Here is a 15,904-nt window from a genome sequence, read left to right as displayed (position 1 = left end):
AGCAGTCAATATACTCCTATTAGTTGATCAGTAGAGAATATAGCCAAAGTTCACCAAAAACATAAAATAACCTCCTGGGAATAAAACCAGGTAAAGATTCAACCTATATTGTAAGATAGTAAAAGTCTGTAGGGCAATTTACTCTAAGGTATAATCTATAAGTGGGCCTCTGGGAAATGCTGGAAGCCAATCCACCCTGGCTGCTTGAGGCAGTCACTGCAGGGATGTTTCAAGGGACCTGGCGTATATGGCATACTGTTCTTAATATGTTTGCTCCCCCTCTTAATGCTTCCTGAGAAAGGTTGTTCCCCCAGGTGAGGATTTTTTATCAGTAAACCCTTTAACTGAGAGTCAGAGGGGTGGTTGGTCGCTTTGATCTTTGCTTGGAGTGACCTCCTTCAGTTACTTCCTTGTAGCTTAGTGGAACAATAGAGTAACCTTTGAATGGAGATGGGAAGCCCCCTGGCCTTTTGTATAGAATGGATAGGATTGGAACCAAATAGTATATATACAGATGTTAGATGACAATAAAGGGAGGTACCTGGCTAAGAGGAACCTGGCCATGATGATCACCTAAACGCTGCCTTCGTGTCATTCATTCTCCGCCGACTCCGTCCACACCTTGGGGAACCCCTGGACACGCTGGGGCTGGACCCCAGCATATTGGCGCCCGGACAGGATTCCCCTAGGTAAGCCCCCCCACACTCGGGATGGATAGGACTCCACCGTAGGGTGCTGCAGACCCCCCTATAGAGGATAAGTAGGGTAAGTGGGTGGATAGTACAGAACTTAGATTGAGAAGATGTGCCATACTTAGTCTAAAGAAAAAAGACTCTGTATTGATCTTTTAACACATGCTTGCTAGCAGAGGAGTTAAGGTTACGCCCAGTCAGACGGAATGTTTTATACAAGAAGTGTGTCCATGCTTTTCTGAGGAAGGAAAGGTGCCTTAAGAGGAGCAGAAAGAAAAGAAAAAATGGGAGGAATGGCCTTCGTGGCTCCCTCCACCTCCATGTCCTAATCCTGAAATGTTTAATTTGCCATTAATAGAATCACCTGTGCAAAAAGGCCAAATTATAAAGAAATTGGAATATTAAAAGGTACTCTTTTAAATCAGGCTGAAGAAAAAAAAAAGAGTGCCATGGTCACCTCAATGTTGTTTCTTGTTCAAATTAATATCTTAATTTGTGTTTGGAATCTAAAATCTGTAATAAGAAATGAAATCCCACTGCTGAATCCGCCTCTGGTGTGGAGAGATTCAAAGGTGGCAAGAGTGGGCAGAACTATAAGCTCTCCCACAATGAGATTACTTAATGTTTTATTTAAAAATTACCAGAGAACATCTTATGACAACCAAACTTTGGCTAAGATTACCTTGGGTGCTAGCCATGACTTTAGAAAGCGAAGTAGGAAAAAATTATAAAATGTCTTTTTCTATTAAGCATGACTTTGGGGAAAATATGCCATCTGAGTCATTTGCTGAAAGTTCCCCCAAAGCAGAATGTGGGGGAAGGGAAGAAGGGATCACATGGTGATCCAATATAGACGCCCCCTCCCCAAGTATTCTAATTTAAAGTCCTTCTTGTAATTGAAAAGTTTTACAAAATTTAGAAAATGCGTCTGGGATTTCTGTGCACGTGTAAAGAGAAAAGCTGGCTTAAAACTAATGTGCGCACCGTCCGATTTTGGACATTTAGATAGAGTTTTGAGCTAGAGTCTCTTTGCAATTGTACAAAATAAAACCCAAGACTGATTGTTTCCTAAATGGCGAATTTGACCAAAGGGAAAAAGAAATACAGGCTGGTTCTAGCAACTAGAGTGGTATTTTTCCATAATAAAGAGTAGTCTTTAAAATGTTAATAAACCGCATTCCAAAGTTAACTTCAAGGCTGAAAAGGAAATTCAGTAAAATTGTCTCTGTTACAAAAATTTGCTAAAGAATATGCCTTAAAATAATCATTTGAATTTAAATCTTAAAAATTATTAGACTATATTAATGATAAAAATCTAAGTAGCCCAGGTAAAAGACGGCTACGCCCTTTAATTAAGGCTGGCTCCCCAAGGCAATTTGTAATGGAGGAAGGCTAGCCTCCCTCCCCCCAACAGAAGAAGCAGGTAGGCAAAAACTTCCCGCCTGTGGCAACTTCTAAAGAGAGGCTTGCTTCCCAGTTTCCCATCCTTGGGAGAAAGAATGTAACTACTTTGCATTTTTACCTGTTTCCAGTCAGTGGCAGCCCAGGGCTTTGGGAGTTTGCTAAATTGAATTAAATATTCTGAAATAACAAAATGCTAAAATATTAATCTAAATTTGCCTCATGAAAAATCTAAAGGACAGAATTAAATCTGTTGGTTGATTATGTCTTGCATTTTTGAAGTTTATTCTTAAAAATGTTGCTGATTGAGTAAATGCATTTTACTTAGTTTTAACACATCAAAGTTAGTTCTTGACACAAAAAGAAAAACTGACAATTCCATCAATATAAACCTTTTCTATAAAAAAACAAAAAAAGGGGGGGGAGAATAATGTTATATGTTAGACTTTTTGAAATACAATGCAGAGGGTTGTACAGCAGCCAAAAGGCATCGGGCCTCCTGTACAATAGCCTCTGCCGACTCAGCCTGGTAGAAGGATACACAAACCAGACAAGAGTTTTACCAGATCTAGTAATGATGTGGGGAAGAGGTTGTATTTTGTATCTTTCCAGAAGTAGCAGTGCAGCTAAATTGGGTACCAGAGCATTACGTGTATCACCACAATGGACCCAGAGAAGCTCCTTGTCCCATTGTTCCAAAGAAAAGCGGAAAAAAGAAGAAAAGGAAGGCTATGCAAGGGACTGAGGTGCCAACATGGGGTCAGCTGAAGAAGTTAACAACTGAGGCCTAGCAGATGGTAGAAAAGCAAGAAGTGGAAGCTACTCAGCCAAGTCCGAGGACTCTGAGTAAATCAGCAAAAAGAAACTTTAATTTAGCAGAAACTCACTTATTGCTGTTTTGCATTGCCATTGTTTTATTATTCTTACTAGTTTTTAAAATGTTATGTTTAAGTTTAAATTGTTTTGGGTTTTGCATTGGCATTGTCTTGTTATTGTTTTAATAGCCAGAGTTTTGTTCTCGATGCTTAAGTTTTACTTTCATTATGGTAGCCTTTTGTTCTTGGTGCTTAAGTTTTCAGAGGTGCAGCCCTGAGCTGGAACCACCTGTCCATTGGGAGGATCACATGTGCCTCCTTTTTGTCTGGCCTTATGTCCCAGCTTTGCCCCACATCTCCTTTCCTTTTTTCTTTTTTTTAAATCTGACTACTTGTTTGCTGGCCTTTCTCCTTCTCTCCTGAACACAGCCTTTTCTAGAATCTCCCTACCCTTCTGTTCCAGGAAGGGCACCTCCCTTTTCTACCGTGACTAGGGGGTGTTTGCTATATGCTACATACGTGAAGTTGTCTTGTGCCAAGAGCCTGACATCCTGGTCTGAGAAAGCCTGTCCCGGGCCCATAGCTGTTGCCTGAGTTCTCTGTTAATGCTGAGGTCACAGTGGCTGGTACCATGGATCTGTCTCTCGCCCAATGGAGTGAGCTGGGCCCTTTCTGGAGAAGAAACCTGGGTTCCCCAAGATATGTGATCAAGGCCGGGACCCTGCCAGCAGGCGAGGGGATCCAAAGGCAGTTGCTGGGCATGAAGGCCACAGGGGCATAGGCTACCAAGGAGACAGAACTGAACCTCACATCACCCTACTTGGCCCAGAGATGGCTGGTAGTCAACGACGGGTAAGACCCCACAGGGTGGGGCAACCTAAGACAGGCACAGCCGGGGGCCAGTAGGAGAGAACTTGGGGTTCAACAGAGGTGGGGCACAGATCCTCACCCCCCCAATGGTGCAGGGGCTTGAACACTCGCCCCTTCTGAGGAAGGTCTCCTGCCCCCATGGCTGCTTCTCGCTTCCCATGTCCAGCCCAGATCGGGACCCAGATAACGGATAGAGACTTGGCCCAGCTCAGATTGGGAACAGAAAGAGACTTGGTCCAGCTGAGATCAGTACCTAGATAAGAGACCTGGCTGATAGCAGTTGCCCTCTCACTGCAACAGAACTTGTTTCCCATTTCTACCTTGGACCACAGGGAAAGGGCAGCTGAAGGAGAGGGCTGTGTCAGGATGCTGCCTTCCTTTCCTTTCTTTTTTTTCTAACAAGGCTCTGTCATTTAAAAAATAAAAATGGGGGAATTTGCTGGAAGCCAATCCACCCTGGCTGCTTGAGGCAGTCACTGCAGGGATGTTTCAAGGGACCTGGCGTATATGGCATACTGTTCTTAATATGTTTGCTCCCCCTCTTAATGCTTCCTGAGAAAGGTTGTTCCCCCAGGTGAGGATTTTTTATCAGTAAACCCTTTAACTGAGAGTCAGAGGGGTGGTTGGTCGCTTTGATCTTTGCTTGGAGTGACCTCCTTCAGTTACTTCCTTGTAGCTTAGTGGAACAATAGAGTAACCTTTGAATGGAGATGGGAAGCCCCCTGGCCTTTTGTATAGAATGGATAGGATTGGAACCAAATAGTATATATACAGATGTTAGATGACAATAAAGGGAGGTACCTGGCTAAGAGGAACCTGGCCATGATGATCACCTAAACGCTGCCTTCGTGTCATTCATTCTCCGCCGACTCCGTCCACACCTTGGGGAACCCCTGGACACGCTGGGGCTGGACCCCAGCAGGGAAACACAATTCTAGTGATGTTATTTTCATGCTTAAACCTTTCATTGGCTTCCTACCAACTTTTGGACTCTCTGGTGATATTTCCCCCTCCAAATCTACATTTCAGGTATATTGAAAACACACAGTTTTATATAGCCCAGCATTTTCATGAGCTGTTCTATCTGCTCAGAACATTCTCTACTTGACCAACCTCACTCACTCCCAACCCCATGCCTACAAGACCTAAGTTTCTCCTGCTAATTTCTATTCCTCTTTCAAGCATCTTCTTGAATATTACTCCACCAGGAGTCCTTTCCTCACCCCATGAATTGCTTTGGCCCCACTATTTCCTTTATATTAGCGTTCATGCTCCTTCCACAATACTCACTCCTGGTGTGGTTGAGGTGGTGAGAGTATAAGTAAGTGTTTTTAACTCAATATTTTTCTTTAATCCTATTTTATTTTCTTCAAAGTAACCTTTTCAAAAAATAATTTTTAGTTTTGTATTTCATCATCCTATTATGTCTAGGTTACATTTTATATAGGTAATTTAAAAATAATTTTTAGATACCCTGAAGCATTCATCTTCTCTGTGGTAGGGGAATACATGAGAGGAAATTGGAAACTGGCTCAAAAGTAGATATTAACATACTTTCACCTATTAAATAAAAAATATTTAAATATGAAAGCCACCAGAAGGGAGGGACAGCTATAAAAACTTGATCACTTTCATGTATCTGACAGGTGAGTAGGTTGGTATATATTTCTGAAGGATATGTGACTTTATAGATCAAGAAATTTCAAAATATTTATAATCTTTGATCTGAAATTCCATAGTCCGAATATCAAGAAGTATACTAAATACTCATAAAATTTAAACAACATGTGATTTTCATAAAAGCAAAATGAAAAAATAATCATTCTATTGGTCACTGAGAGCTCGTAAAACCAACTTTTTGGTTTTAATGGCAAAAAAAAAAAATGCATGAGAGGCTACATGAAAAAGAACCTAAGAAAGAAGCAAAGAGGGAAGCATAGAGAAAAAAGCTGTGGTCAGTAGAGGCAAGCACAGACATTGTGAAAAGAAAGGTGCAAAGTGAATCAGATGCAAAATGAACCAGCCCTGCATTCCTGGGAGGACAAATGGGCTCAGCATGCATGTGGGTGACCTGGGGAGAAACAGAGGAGACCCTGACCCTGCGGACACACTAACCAGTACAATCCAGAGGTCACTGAGGACAGAGAACTGGAGAAAGGGCACCACTTACCTTAATAGCCCTATGGATTATGTCAGGAAATGCAGTTAGTAAAGGGCTTAGTAAGCAGTGGAATTCTACTTTCAGAGAGCAGAGCAGTAAGATGTGATCAAGCCAAGAGCTACAGCCTGAAGCAGCAGAACAGTTAGCCACATCTTGGGAGCTGTAACAGGATACAGGTTCCAAATATTTTCCAGAGAAAACATCAGTGAGGTAACCTCATCTCTTTCACGTGTCTAATTGAGATCTAACTGTATTAGGCTGCCGATACTTTGTTTTTCAATGACCAAACTCATCATATACTCTTTTCTCCTTCTACCCTTACTCTAAACAATAAAATAATGGATCCTCATCATTCTTGATATAGGAGTAAGGATGTCACTGTTACCTAAAACTACTTGTGGATTCCAACGTTATATTTCAAATGAACTGAGAATATTCTTTACCTGTACGATAGACAGGATCTTGCACTGCAAATTCAAAATTTACTTCTTTGGATTTTAGAAACACATCAATGCCCTCTTCTTCAGTAACAAAGGTCATTCGAATTCCCAAAGCAAAGACTGTAAATATTGGTCCATACTGAAAAACACACATAAATACAGATCATATTAGTAAGCATTTCTGATAACTAAGTTATTGGGCCATGGGCTAGGTTTAAGACACAGTATGCCTCAAGAACCCCAATGCTGAAGTTATAGTCAAGAAAAAATTTATTATAATTATATATGGTAATTAATTCTAAATTTTGACTGATTTGGCCAATGCTATATTATATAAACCCTAATTTATTCTGTCCTAATACTTAACCTCCCCTCTGATCATGTAATTACTTAGTTGCACATTCCTTTCTTGGAGTGCCAAATAATAATTAGAAGTAATTATTAGAAATTTTACTAAATACTATACTATTTGAACATTGTTTTCAAGATTCAGTAGGTTATAAGTAACCTATACCTCAACTTTGTTCAAGAAAAATATACAAAATTGTTGACTGTTTTTACTATAAATTCATGGTCACTCAATAATGTCTTGCAATCCTAAAAAGTTCTCTAACGTGTTCACTTTTTCACTTTCCAAAATGACTATTTTACCTGTACAACTTGCCCAACCTTCTCCACTGTGAGGTAGTGTTCCTGCTTTGTATGTCACGGGGAATACAGAAGCAATCAAGTAAGAGCACTCTCAACTTCTTACCACCAAATCCTGCAAAGGTTACCCATTTGCCCCATTCTCCATACTTCCCTCTGGTGAACACAGATGGAAGATGAAATGCCAACATCCCTTCCATGGTCTCTTACCTTCTTTTTGTTCCACATTTCTTCCTTCTCTCTCCTACATCCTCAGTTTTGCCCTTGCTATCAGATCATTCCAAGTAGCCTAAAACATACTCTAGTGAGGGGTTTGATTCCAGTAAGTCCTTGGGGGGGGGGGGGGGGCGGGGAATATATCATTATTTTCATTTCCCCTGTGGCCACAGTGACTTTACCATACTTCATCCAACATTTCCCATTGTTAGAACAACCACCCTTACTTTTATCTCTGAATACCATTTATGCTCATTACTACTTCAATATTAGTCATTTCTAGACCTGCCATGAAAAGACACGCGATACGCTGTTGAACACTATCAGGCAGCTGAGGGCTTAATAATCATGGAGCCACCAAACAGTGAAGTCTCATTTTCTTTCACTCGTGATCCATGTGTTAGCAGCAAGAACGGCAACCGGTGTTAGACTGGTGGAGTCAGACTGGACCTTGGTTCAGCAACCTGGAGTTCTGGCTAAGAAAGAATTCAGAGCCAAGACAAACTATAAGAGAGTTTATTTAGAAAGTCACAGAGGTAGAAGAAGGGAGCCATAGAAGAAACGGGCTCAGTACAATGTGCCTGAGGGAATGGGGCGGGGAAAGGCATGGGCATGCTCCATAGAGAGAGCCCCTTGGGGTCCTGGTCTAGAGGGTATTTATCTGGAGGTCTCAGGGGAGGATCCCAATAGAACAAGCGTCAGCTTCCCTCCACTGTATCCAATTGTGGTTTCCACGGATTGGCTGGTGCCAAGGCAGGGTAATTAGTCAATGCAGCTGGTCCCAAGGTCAGCCATGGGGTCCCTTTGTCTGGTTTGGCTGCTTTTCTGGGCCTGGAGCTAAAACACAACTGAGGCCTGGATGTAATTGAGTTGGGTCAGAACCTCACTGTCCTCAGTGCATAAGGGCTATTCTCCAGACCCTTTGTTCATAACCCCTCTAAGGGGTCTAACCCACATGACTAGCAAATGCTAGGGCAGGAAAGATCAGAGGAGGGTCCCAGCCACATGACCAGTAATATGCTAGGGGAGGAGGGGTTACCCTGGGGGCAAGGTCCTTGTTTCCTCAGGTTTGCCCATTGCTAAGCACCCGAGGCTTTCCGCCCTGTTGACCTTCTGTAACCTGGCCCATCCTCCTTGCTCTGCTCTTGTCTGTCTAACTGCCTCCAACACTGGCATCTACACTCCTTTCCAAAATTCCCTCTCTACAATTGTTTGCTAGTCAACACTTAGAAGACGAGTGATTCTCATTGTTTGTTAAAGCTTTGTCCAAAAGAGAACTCTTAAATTTCCATTAGGAATGTGTCCTTTCGTAACACATATTGGCACCCAGGCCACAGGGTAGAACAGCCAAGTTCAAACACACTGAGTAGTTGAGATAACTGCTGACAAGTAATATTGAAAGTAACTTATTGCAAAATGACTGCACAGTGCAAATGGCCATGTTCGGTGTTATAAATTCTATTGACAATAAGGTTTTTCTGTCTTATTTGCCTTCCTTCTGTTCTCGTTTTTGTGCAATGTCAGCACTCTGAGTATTACGAAGTAGAGGCAAGCATATGCAGTATGTGTAGTTGTGATGCTTGTATTTTTTTTATTAAACTTTTTATTTTGAGATAATGTAGACTAACATGCAGGTGTAAGAAATCACCAACACTCTGCTTCTCCTAGTGTTAACACCTCTCAAAGTGATAGTACAGTATCATAACCAAGCTACTGGCATTGATAAAGTCAAGAAAATATGTCCCTTTTATAGCCACACCCATTTCCCTCCCATGCCCGACTGCTCCTTAACCCTTGGCAGCTACTAATCTGCTCTCTATTTCTAATAGAGTACTGAATTTTCACAATGTTATAGAAATAGAATCATATAGTATGGGAACCTTTGGGATTGTCTTTTTTTTCACATGGCATAATCCAATTGAGATCCATCCACATTGGTGTATGCATCAATAGTTCATTCCTTTATATTTTGAGTAGAATTCCATGGTATGAATGTACCACAGTTTGTTTAAACATTGTTGAAGAATGTCTGTGTTCTTTTCAGTTTCAGACTATTGCAAACAAAGTAGCTAAACACATTCACGTACAGGTTTTTGTGTGAACGTAAGTTTTCATTTCTCTAGGATAAGTTCCAAGAATATGAACCAGCATTTCCATCAGCAATTTTACCATCTTACATTTTGTATTTCCACCAGCAATGTATGAATGACCCAGCTTCTCTGTATCCTTACTAGCGTTTGGGTGCTGTCCTTGTTTTTTATTTAGCCATTCTGATAGGTGTCTCATGATATTCCATTGTGGTTTTAATTTACATATCCCTAATTGCTAATGATGTTGAACATTTTTCCATGTGCTCATTTGCCATCTGTATACCCTCTTCAGTAAACTGTCTGTTCTTGACATTTGCCCATTTTTTAAATTGGACGGTTGTGTTTTTTCTTTAATCTGGAATGTTGAGAGTTCTTTATATAGTTTAGATCAGTGGTTCTCAACCTTCCTAATGCCGCGACCCTTTAATACAGTTTCTCATGTTGTGGTGACCCCCAATTTCTTTGTTACAAATTGAACATAATTAAAGCATAGGGATTAATCACAAAAACAATATGTAATTATATATGTGTTTTCCGATGGTCTTAGGCGACCCCTGTGAAAGGGTCGTTCGATCCCCAAGGGGTCGCGACCCACAGGTTGCGAACCGCTGTTCTAGATACTAGTCCTTTGTTAGACATGTAGCTTGTAAATATTTTCTTTCAGCCTATGGATTGATTTTCATCCTCTTAACTGGGGACTTTCATGCTAAATATTCCTCTTTAACAAACCAAATATGTTAATATTTACTTTTGAGCTTACTTCCCATTTCCTCTCATGTATTCCCCTGCCACAGTGAAGGTGAATGCTCCAGGGCATCTAAAATTATTTTTAATTCACCTATGTAAAATGTAACCTAGACATAATAGAAGGATGAAAAACAAAATTAAACATTATTTTTTGAAAAAGTTACTTTGAAGAAAATAAAACAGGTTTAAAGGAAAATAGAAAAGCATAATGGGTTAAAAAAAATACTCACACTCTGACTACCTCAACCCAACCAGGAGTGTGTATTGTGGAAGGAGCACAAACACTAATATAAAGGAAACAGTGGGGCCAAAGCTATTCATGGGGTTAGGAAACTAGACATATTTATGCCTTTAGAATATAAACCTATTTGAAAAACAAAACAAAACACACCACTATATTTTAAAGAAGATGGACTTCTAATTTTGATAGCAACATTGTGGCAACTTCTTTCTGAATTTTTCCACTTCTTTCCTGGAAACTACACAAAGCCAAAAGGAGAATGAAACAAACATACACACAAGCAACAGACTCAGCTAAACAATACGAAGAAAATCTACAAACTACAAAAGCCACCACACCTGAAACCAGCAGAATTGGCAGTGGAAGCTCTAACAGTATAGCGGGGGAGAAATGAGGAATGTCCAGAGAGTTCAACACTGAAAAGCTCAGATATATACACTCCGGGATGGGAGAAGGCAAAACTCAGAGCTAGAACCACTCGGAGAGGGGCTAAAATAAGCAGGCCGTGGATATTGAGGGAACTAGCAAAGGATCACACAGAAGCTATTCAGAGGGTTCCAGAAGCAGCGTCTTCTAACCGTGAAGAGGCACCTGAGAAGACAAGAGTCCTGTCTCTTAGTAGCAGCAGCTATGGGAGAAAGGCAGTGTGGAAGGGTAGGTCCCGAAAGGCAGGAGCCATAGATCATGCATGCGAGGAGGCGCTATGGTTTCACTGTAGCAAGAGAGGATAGAAAACTTAAGCTGAGAAACTTGGAAAGCAACTACTTCTAACCAAAACCTCTTGTTGAGAGCTAATCAAAGACAACTCAACTCTTTAAAATATGGTTAAACAAAAGGGGAAAATTCAGCACTATAAGAAAGAAAAGAATACCCTGATAAAGAAACCCACTGAGAGGATTTTGTTAAAGAGTACATGAGAATTGAAATGCAAAATTACTGTTGTGATTTGTAAAAATTAATCTAATAATTGCATTTGCAAAGAAAATAAAGCAGGAATATAAAGAAACCATGGGAAAAAATAGCCAGACAAAAGAGGAAAGTTATGAAATAAAGGAACTCAGGAAAGAAAGACACAATAAGAACATTTCTGAATAAAAGAAAAGAATTACATGTGAGGCTATACACCCCACACAAAAAGGTCTAAGGAAAAGAGAGTATAGAAATGTGAAAAATGCAAAATAGAAAATAGAAATAAAGGTGAAAACGATTGCAAGGGAATGACAGCATGGGAGACAGGCCACGGAGATTGAACCAATGCATAATCGGACCTCTTTCCCGAACTCCAAATTCATTTATCCAACTGCTTATTTCAACATCTCCACTTGGATGTCAAAATCCCAAACTTCTACAGATCTAAAGCTGAACTTTCCTTCCAATGAGTTCCTGCACTCGTGTCCTTTCATTTGATGGCAATCTACTGTCTAGTTTCTCAAGCTAAACTTCTTGGAGTCACCTTTGCCTCTTTGATTCTCTTACACACCACATTCAATAACAAGTAAATCTTGTTGTTTCCACCTTCAAAATATACCCAGCTGTTTCTCAAACTGCCACTGCTATCACCATGGCCAAAACCATCATGACCTTCAGCTTGAATTACTGCAATAACCTTCAAATTATTTTCCTTCTTTTATCCTTAGGTCCCTGTTTTTAACAGAGCTGCCAAAGTGACCCTTTAAAATTTAAATCAGATCATATTACTCCTCTGCTCAAAACACTCAAAAGTTTTCCTACTTCACTCTAAATTACAAATATATTTACACTTTCAATCTGATAATTTATAGATATACTGTACACACAGAAATGATATTTATTGCTACATTATTTATAATAGCAAAATATGAGGGGAAAAACATGTCCATCATTAAGTGACTGTTTAAGTGAACTATGTTTCAGGAAATACTTTGCAGGTTTTATTTCTGAGTAGGATGTGGTAGGACCAGGTGAGCCAAGGTTCTTACTTCCAACTTAAAAAAGGTGAATAAATTCCAAAGATGATATTTTTAAAAGCATCAGAGAACTGGGGATACAATAAAAACTAAATTGGCTAAAACTCCACAGAGGAGAGAACTGTACAGAAGTGAAAAAACAATAGTTCACTATTTATTTCCCTGGTGAATTCTGGGTATGGTCTGAAGGTCAGAACTGAAATAGGCACCTTTGGAAAATCAATAGTTAACATCATACTTAATGGTAAAATGTTGAACATTTAACCTAAAATTAGGAAAAAGACAAGCTTGTCAACTTTCATCACTTTTATTCCACAATATATTAGAGCTCCTACTGATTGTAGTAATGTAAGAAAAAGAAATAAAAGACATAAACATCATGGCGGAGGGGCGGGGAGAAAATAAATTTATCTCTTTGCAGGACATATTGTTTATGTATAAAAACTCTTAAGAATTTCACAAAATAACTACTAGAACTAGTAAGTGAATTTAGCAAGGTCACAGGATACAAAATTAATATACAAAAAAAACTAAAACCTTGCATTTTTTATGTGCCAGCAGGATACAATTAGAAAGCAAAAGTGAAAACAACTTTATCTATAACTAGAGGCCCAGTGCACGAATTCGTGCACCAGTGGGGTCCCTCGGCCTGGCCTGCGGGATCAGGCCAAAACCAGCTCTCTGACATTCCCCGAGGGGTCCCGTATTGCAAGAGGGCACAGGCCAGGCTGAGTGACCCCACCGGTGCAGGATCAGGACTGGGGAGGGATGCGGGAGGTTGGCCACCGGGGGAGGTACCACACAAGGGCTCCAAGGCGTGCCCAGCCCATCTCACTCAGTCCTGATCAGCCAGACCCCAGCAGCAAGCTAACCTACCAGTCGGAGCGTCTGCCCCCTGGTGGTAAGTGCACGTCATAGCAAGTGGTTGAGGAGCCTTAGCATATCATTACCATATTATGTTTTAATTGGTTGAATGACTAACTTGTCAACTGGACACTTAGCATATTAGGCTTTTATTATATAGGATAACCCCCAAAATATAAAATCCACAAGAAAATAATTAACAATCACAGGCAAGCCCTCATTGCAAAAAACTACATGTAATTTCTGAAAGAAATTAAGTAGCGAAATTGAGAGATATACAGCATTCAAAGAATAGAAGAATTAATATTGTTAAAAAGTCTATTCTCCCCTAATTTTTCTACAGGTTTAACAAACTTCCAATCATAATTCCAGCAGTCTTTATAATAGAAATTGACAAGCAAATTTTAAAATTTATATTAAAATTCAAATTTAAATCTTGAATGTCAAGGCAATTACAAAAAAATATATAGAGAACTTTCACTACCTGATTTAAAAACTTACTATAAAAACAGAGTTTTTAAGACAATTCAATGTTCATAAAGGAGTGGTCATATAAATCAATGGAATAGGAGAGAAAAGCTAGAAATAGAACTACACATACACAGTCAACTAATTTATGAAAAGCTGCAAAGGCAATGCCATGAGGAAAGTCCTTCAAGAAATGATACCGGAACATCTGGACATCCAGATCAGGGGGGAAATGAACCTCACCCCTTACTTATACCACACACCCACAAATTAATACAAAGTTGATCATAGCCCCAAATGAAAAATGCAAAACTATAAATTTTTTAGAAGAAAATAGAATAATCTTTGTGACCTTGATTGACCTTTTCAGACAGGCTTGTAAAAACAGTCCCTAAACATTATCAAAATCATACTCCTAAGGAAGGCTATATCCTATATGATATGCAAATCAACTTAATGGCAGAATGACTGGTCGCTATGATGTGCACTGACCACCAGGGGGCAGACACTCAACGCAGGAGCCCTGGGCGGGGCTCATGGCTAGCGAGCACAGTGGTGGTGGCAGGAGCCTCTCTCGCCTCTGCAGCAGCGCTAAGGATGTCTGACTGCTGGCCATCAGTTGGACATCCCCCGAGGGCTCCCGGACTGTGAGAGAGCGCAGGCTGGGCTGAGGGACACCCCCCCGAGTGCACGAATTTTGTGCACCGGTCCTCTAGTATATATATAAAAGGCTAATATGCAGAGTGTCCCCTCAGGAATTTGACTGGGAGACTGGGAGTTCAATCACTCGCTATGACGTGCACTGACCACCACAAGGTGGTGGGGAACGAAGGGAGGAAGGCCCCGGCCAGCAGCCAGAAGGCTCCAATCTACCCTGATTACCGGCCAGGCCTAGGGGCCCCACCCGTGCACAAATTTCGTGCACCGGGCCTCTAGTAGGAAATAAAGGAGAATTTCTTTTAAGTATACTGTTTTGCATCTATTAGACTAGCAAGAATTATTGTTCCTTGGTTGGGCCAGGATAAGAGGAGCTAGGCAATCCCCTACCTACACTCAAAAGAAAAGAAAAAAGTGTATACTGTTAAATCCTTTTGCAAGGGTAAAATGGTAACATAAGCAATGTAAATGTTCATGTTCTTTGGGTACTTCCATTTTTAGAAATTCATTCTGAGGAAACAATCAGCTAAATGCAAAAAGCAACACACACACACACACACACACACACACACACACTATATGTATGTATACACCCCGCCCCCCCAGAATGTTCAGTGAAGCGCTGGTTGAAATAAATAAAAAAGTTGGCAGTATTCTATAAACTCTTTTTGCAAGATATACTATATTTGAAAAAGTACAAAAACATATACTACAACAACCATCGCTAATCTTCTTAGTGCCCAGTGAAAACGGATTTCATCATCAGTAAGTAATAACAGCAGTCGAAAATACGGGGCCAGCAAAATTTGTAAAGTCCAAGTTTGTAAGCAATTTTTTTTTTTTACAACAAACTCCTATTTGGATACTAATTTACTATGCGTTTTCATAAATTGAAATTACACTTGTCTTTCCCAATTACTGCAAGCATTTACTTAATATGTATACAAAGGATTTTTTAAAGATGAAGTAATTAGCACTCATCATAGGTTGCATCCCATAATGTCTGCTTCCCAAAGGGCAGTTAGTTGCAAGCTGCATTGTACTTCATAACTGATAAAAATCTATTTGTTTTTTAAAAACCATGCATAAAGACATAGCTGTAGGTTGAGGAATGCATAAATGACTAGATCGTTTAATTGAGGGCAGCAGATATGTTCCCCGTGTTCTAACATTACATGTGAGATCCAATGAAAGAAAATAAAAAAGTAAACATTACCTTCTGTGGTAACTCCACCTGCTAAGGCCTCTTACCTTAATTCTTGCTTTCTCTATAAATTCTAGAGGGGCTTTCCCAAACTCAAATGCAGCTCCAATCCAAGGAATCCAGCCGCTGATGCACGGGGGTCCGTTCAAGTTCTTCCATTGAAGGAATAACAAAAGAGCAACGCAACCTAGGATTATAATCACTGACGGGAAAATTAGTTCCATGTTTTTATCTAGTCTAGCACCTTCCAGTATCAAAGAAGGAAAAGTCCTGCAGCCATGGCACTTGTTCCTTCCCTCTCCGAATCGGGAGCACCGACCGGACCTCGCAACCTTTCCTGCTGCAACTTTTGCAGCTTTCTTTGCCTTTCTAACTGTAGTCGCCTTTCCCCGCCCCAGTGTTTAGATGAGTTTTGCATCATCGCTCCCTCCCACTTCTCTTTCA

General features: G+C 40.4%; 1 protein-coding gene across 2 annotated transcripts in view; it reads right to left on the bottom strand.

Annotated features, from left to right (window-relative positions):
• The window catches only part of CYP39A1 (cytochrome P450 family 39 subfamily A member 1), a 73,673-nt gene extending 57,902 nt beyond the window's left edge, over nt 1–15,771 (bottom strand). For both annotated transcript variants that reach the window (XM_070418471.1, XM_070418472.1), the window contains exons 1-2: nt 15,508–15,771; nt 6,383–6,518 (exon numbers count right to left, since the gene is read on the bottom strand). In XM_070418471.1, the coding sequence (XP_070274572.1) occupies nt 6,383–6,518; nt 15,508–15,684 (313 nt within the window). In that variant the 5' untranslated portion in view covers nt 15,685–15,771. The remainder of the gene's footprint in view (nt 1–6,382; nt 6,519–15,507) is intronic.
• Between the last annotated feature and the right edge of the window lie 133 nt (nt 15,772–15,904).

The sequence above is a fragment of the Myotis yumanensis genome, unplaced genomic scaffold (genome assembly GCF_028538775.1).
Source record: "Myotis yumanensis isolate MYYU_CA2020_CCGP unplaced genomic scaffold, mMyoYum1.0.hap1 SCAF_6, whole genome shotgun sequence".
NCBI classification, from domain to species: Eukaryota; Metazoa; Chordata; class Mammalia; order Chiroptera; family Vespertilionidae; genus Myotis; species Myotis yumanensis.
Note: the sequence above shows the minus strand (reverse complement) of the source record. Positions and strands in the feature narration are given on the sequence as shown.